Raw genomic sequence first — 5,315 nt, 5'->3', positions numbered from 1 at the left:
GGACCCTACTACAGTTTAACCAGCTCAGCTATAGACTACACCAGCATGACTAGTATCTATGTGGACCCTACTACAGTTTAACCAGCTCAGCTATAGACTACACCAGCATGACTAGTATCTATGTGGACCCTACTACAGTTTAACCAGCTCAGCTATAGACTACACCAGCATGACTAGTATCTATGTGGACCCTACTACAGTTTAACCAGCTCAGCTATAGACTACACCAGCATGACTAGTATCTATGTGGACCCTACTACAGTTTAACCAGCTCAGCTATAGACTACACCAGCATGACTAGTATCTATGTGGACCCTACTACAGTTAACCAGCTCAGCTATAGACTACACCAGCATGACTAGTATCTATGTGGACCCTACTACAGTTTAACCAGCTCAGCTATAGACTACACCAGCATGACTAGTATCTATGTGGACCCTACTACAGTTTAACCAGCTCAGCTATAGACTACACCAGCATGACTAGTATCTATGTGGACCCTACTACAGTTTAACCAGCTCAGCTATAGACTACACCAGCATGACTAGTATCTATGTGGACCCTACTACAGTTTAACCAGCTCAGCTATAGACTACACCAGCATGACTAGTATCTATGTGGACCCTACTACAGTTTAACCAGCTCAGCTATAGACTACACCAGCATGACTAGTATCTATGTGGACCCTACTACAGTTTAACCAGCTCAGCTATAGACTACACCAGCATGACTAGTATCTATGTGGACCCTACTACAGTTTAACCAGCTCAGCTATAGACTACACCAGCATGACTAGTATCTATGTGGACCCTACTACAGTTTAACCAGCTCAGCTATAGACTAACACCAGCATGACTAGTATCTATGTGGACCCTACTACAGTTTAACCAGCTCAGCTATAGACTACACCAGCATGACTAGTATCTATGTGGACCCTACTACAGTTTAACCAGCTCAGCTATAGACTACACCAGCATGACTAGTATCTATGTGGACCCTACTACAGTTTAACCAGCTCAGCTATAGACTACACCAGCATGACTAGTATCTATGTGAGACCCTACTACAGTTTAACCAGCTCAGCTATAGACTACACCAGCATGACTAGTATCTATGTGGACCCTACTACAGTTTAACCAGCTCAGCTATAGACTACACCAGCATGACTAGTATCTATGTGGGACCCTACTACAGTTTAACCAGCTCAGCTATAGACTACACCAGCATGACTAGTATCTATGTGGACCCTACTACAGTTTAACCAGCTCAGCTATAGACTACACCAGCATGACTAGTATCTATGTGGACCCTACTACAGTTTAACCAGCTCAGCTATAGACTACACCAGCATGACTAGTATCTATGTGGACCCTACTACAGTTTAACCAGCTCAGCTATAGACTACACCAGCATGACTAGTATCTATGTGGACCCTACTACAGTTTAACCAGCTCAGCTATAGACTACACCAGCATGACTAGTATCTATGTGGACCCTACTACAGTTTAACCAGCTCAGCTATAGACTACACCAGCATGACTAGTATCTATGTGGACCCTACTACAGTTTAACCAGCTCAGCTATAGACTACACCAGCATGACTAGTATCTATGTGGACCCTACTACAGTTTAACCAGCATCAGCTATAGACTACACCAGCATGACTAGTATCTATGTGGACCCTACTACAGTTTAACCAGCTCAGCTATAGACTCACACAGCATGACTAGTATTATGTGGACCCTACTACATAGTTTAACCGACCTCAGCTATAGACTACACCAGCATGACTAGTATCTATGTGGACCCTACTACATGTTAACCAGCTCAGCTATAACTACACCAGCATACTAGTATCTAATGGTGGACCCTACTACAGTTTAACCAGCTCAGCTATAGACTACACCAGCATGACTAGTATCTATGTGGACCCTACTACAGTTTAACTAGCTCAGCTATAGACTACACCAGCATGACTAGTATCTATCTGGACCATACTACAGTTTAACCAGCTCAGCTATAGACTACACCAGCATGACTAGTATCTATGTGGACCCAACTACAGTTTAACCAGCTCAGCAGTACCATTGAGATAAAACCCAGGATAGAGGGGCTGAGTGAATGTGGTCTGGACTCTGTGGAGGAGGGTCATTGTGTCAGAGACACTGTAGAAGGACAGAGTACCTGCCTTGTGATCCAGGTACACTCCTACTCTGGAGGACTGAGGGCCTGATACTTTAGTCACAACATTATTGTGTCTGAAACAACAACCACCCAGAGAGTACTGTAAACACTGTAAACTCCAGGACTTGTCATTGAATCCAAATCCACCATCTGTCTCTGTTCTGCTGATGTCTTTATATGAGACTGCTATCATAACATAACCACTCCACTTCACCTCCCAGTAACAGCGTATAGAGAGACCTTCTCTACACAGAACCATCCTGTAGTTGGTGAATCTGTCTGGATGATCAGGATATGGTTGGACTTGGCCTGTATAGGTCACCTTTCTGTTTCCTTCAGACAGAGAGAGACGTGTGTATGCTGTGTTTTTGTCCAGTGTGAGCTGACAGGAATCTGGGAGAAGAGCAGAGACCAATGAGGGGAGTCAGAACAATAAGTTAAGTCAGATACTGTATCTACCCTGTCTTTGATTAGAGCACAGCAGAGATCAAATCAGAGAAATATGAGGAGTCAGATAGATACCCAGTCTTTGATTAGATCTACTATTGCTATATATTTCTAGAGGGATTGTTAGGAGTGTCAGTAAAAAGAGACTGTTAGTTACTTCACGATAAAGAGACTCACATTGTAACAACTCTTCTCTGGTCTTGGGCTCTGGAGGCAGTACAACCTCCACTATATTCACTACAGACACACAAACACATTGACAGAGAGAGGGAATGTTATCATCATACCATATTCCACATGTATATGACTAGTAGGGAACTTTCAATGGTCTAAAGTTGATGTTGTTATTATTTTCAACACACCTGTAGTGGAGATCTTGGTCCATTCTCCTTTAAGGAAGTCTTCTAGTTTCTCTCTCAGTTCAGACACAGTCTTACTCACATCTCCAAAATACTGAAGAGGACGGACAACGATGCTGGGTAAGTCTGAAGATACACTGATACTGGAGAGAGACTGATAACTCTGGAGAGAGAGAGAAAGAGAGAGAGACAGAGAGAGAGGGACAGAGAGAGAGAGAGATGGACAGAGAGAGAGAGAGAGAGAGAGAGGGACACAGAGACATGGACAAAGAGAGACAGATAGAGATAGGGACAAAGAGAGAGAGAGGGACAGAGACATAGAGAGAGGGACTGCAGAGAGACAGAGGGACAGAGAGAGGGACAGAGAGAGAGAGAGGACAGAGAGGGAGAGAGAGAGGGAAGAGAGAGACGACAGAGAGAGAGAGAGAGAGGGACAACAGACAGAGCGAGAGAGACACAGAGAAAGAGAGAGAGACGAGAGAGAGAGAGGACACACAGGGGAGAGAGAGCGAGAGAGACAGAGAGAGAAGAGAGAGACGAGAGAGAGAGAGAGAGAGAGAGAGGAGAGAGAAGAGAGAGAGAGAGAGGAGAAGAGAGAGACGGCAGAGAGAGAGAGAGAAGAGACGGGGAGAGAGAGAGGGAGAGGAGAGAGGGACAGAGGAGCGAGAGGAAGAGAGAGGGAGGAGAGAAGAAGAGAGGGAGGAGAGAGAGAGAGAGACGACAGAAGAGAGAAGACAGAGAAGAGAGACGACAGAGAGAGAAGACGGAACAGAGAGAAGAGAGCGGACAGAGAGAGAGACGGACAACATAATGATTGAATGAATAGTTTCACAATTAATTTCATATCACATGTAACAAGACAGTTTAGTTACCTGAGGAAATGGATGTGATCCTCTGTGTGTGAGAGCTGCTCCAGCTCAGTGCTTCTCTTCCTCAGCTCAGCTATCTCCTGCTTCAGTTGCTCCAGGAGTCCTTCAGCTTGACTCACTTGAGCTTCTCTTGGGCTCTGATCAGCTCCTTCACCTCAGAGCTCCTTCTCTCAATGGAGCGGATCAGCTCAGTAAAGATCTGATCACTGTTCCACTGCTGCCTGTGCAGAGCGCTGTTAAGAGAGAGAGAGAGAGAGGAGAGAGAGGAGAAGAGAGGAGAAGAGAGAGAGAGAGAGAGAGAGAGAGAAGAGAGAGAGAGAGAGAGAGGAGAGAGAGAGAGAGAGAGAGAAGAAAGAGAAGAGAGAGGAAAAGAGAGAGGACAGTAGGTACAGTAGCCTCTCGCTGCTTTGAGTCAGAACGCTGCCACCCTGCTCTCTAGGTCCATCAGCTTGTCCACCAGGCCTTTCCCCCTCCTGGACAGCAGGTACAGAACACCCCTTGGTCCTGCTCTACTCTCCTCCCTCCTGGTACCCCCTCCAGTAGCCTGCCCCGTGAGCAGAGCTAGACACCAGCCTCTGCCCCCTGAGTCCTAGTAGGCTGGACAATAGAACCAGTCAAAACGTCCAAAGAATGTTGTCTGAGCTGGAACACTAACGAGGCCGTAGTAATAATTGAAACAACCTCACAGAGCCTTTTCTGACTGGAATATCTTTAGAATTCCATTTTCCCTAAATGGCACCAAAAAATGTCTACCTTTTATTTTACCACTAAAACCTGTTCTTAGGACCAAACTGAAAAATAACAACTGGTGTAGAAAGTAAACATCCTCGATGGTGCCAAGTATGTTTATGTCTGCATTACCAGGAAGTAGGAAAAACCTGCAACTTCTGACTATTTCTGGTCTAGAGATCGATGACAGAAGAGGACGCTGCCAACCTATGTCATTAGAAAGAGAATTATCCTGATTAAAATGGTGTCTGACATGAATACAATCTAAATATACACATTGTGATATTTGGGAAATATACCAGCATGCTTCTCCATAGAAAACAATGGGGAGCTTAGAGTTCCAAGGGCAAAAAGTATTTTGGGCGTTTGATGACAACGGAGTACACTGCCTAGCCTTACATTACAAAAAAGTAGATTATCCTGATTAAAATGGTGTCCGACTTGAAAAAAATCTACCCACTGCAGATATTTAGTGGCACACAGACATTTCTTTATTTCCCCTCTAGGAACAATGGATGACCTCAGATTCCATGAGTACATGTTTTCTATTGACTGTTTAATTACCAGCAGTTGTTAACAGCATTGTACGCTGCCCAAACTTACATCATTAGAAATAATAGGTTATCCTGATTAAAATGGTGTAGAACTTCAAACCATTAAAATAAATAAATCTATTAGAGATGATTGGAGAAATAAACAGACATGTCCCTATTTCCCCAAAACAATT

The 5,315-nt window shown here is 44.3% G+C and overlaps 1 protein-coding gene across 2 annotated transcripts in view; it reads right to left on the bottom strand.

The window, feature by feature from the left end:
- Positions 1-1,867: 1,867 nt before the first annotated feature.
- The window catches only part of LOC111971945 (E3 ubiquitin/ISG15 ligase TRIM25), a 10,215-nt gene continuing 6,767 nt past the window's right edge, over positions 1,868-5,315 (bottom strand). The window contains exons 4-7 of one of the 2 annotated variants that reach the window (XM_070446060.1): positions 3,863-3,983; positions 2,994-3,151; positions 2,809-2,868; positions 1,868-2,577 (exon numbers count right to left, since the gene is read on the bottom strand). In XM_070446060.1, coding sequence (XP_070302161.1) covers positions 2,060-2,577; positions 2,809-2,868; positions 2,994-3,151; positions 3,863-3,983 — 857 coding nt within the window. In that variant the 3' untranslated portion in view covers positions 1,868-2,059. Of the gene's footprint in view, positions 2,578-2,808; positions 2,869-2,993; positions 3,152-3,862; positions 4,093-5,315 lie in introns of those variants that run through there. The other variant, XM_023998735.3, reaches the window with a different exon arrangement.

The sequence above is a fragment of the Salvelinus sp. IW2-2015 genome, linkage group LG13 (genome assembly GCF_002910315.2).
Source record: "Salvelinus sp. IW2-2015 linkage group LG13, ASM291031v2, whole genome shotgun sequence".
Taxonomy (NCBI): Eukaryota; Metazoa; Chordata; class Actinopteri; order Salmoniformes; family Salmonidae; genus Salvelinus; species Salvelinus sp. IW2-2015.
This window is presented reverse-complemented; position numbering and strand designations above follow the sequence as displayed.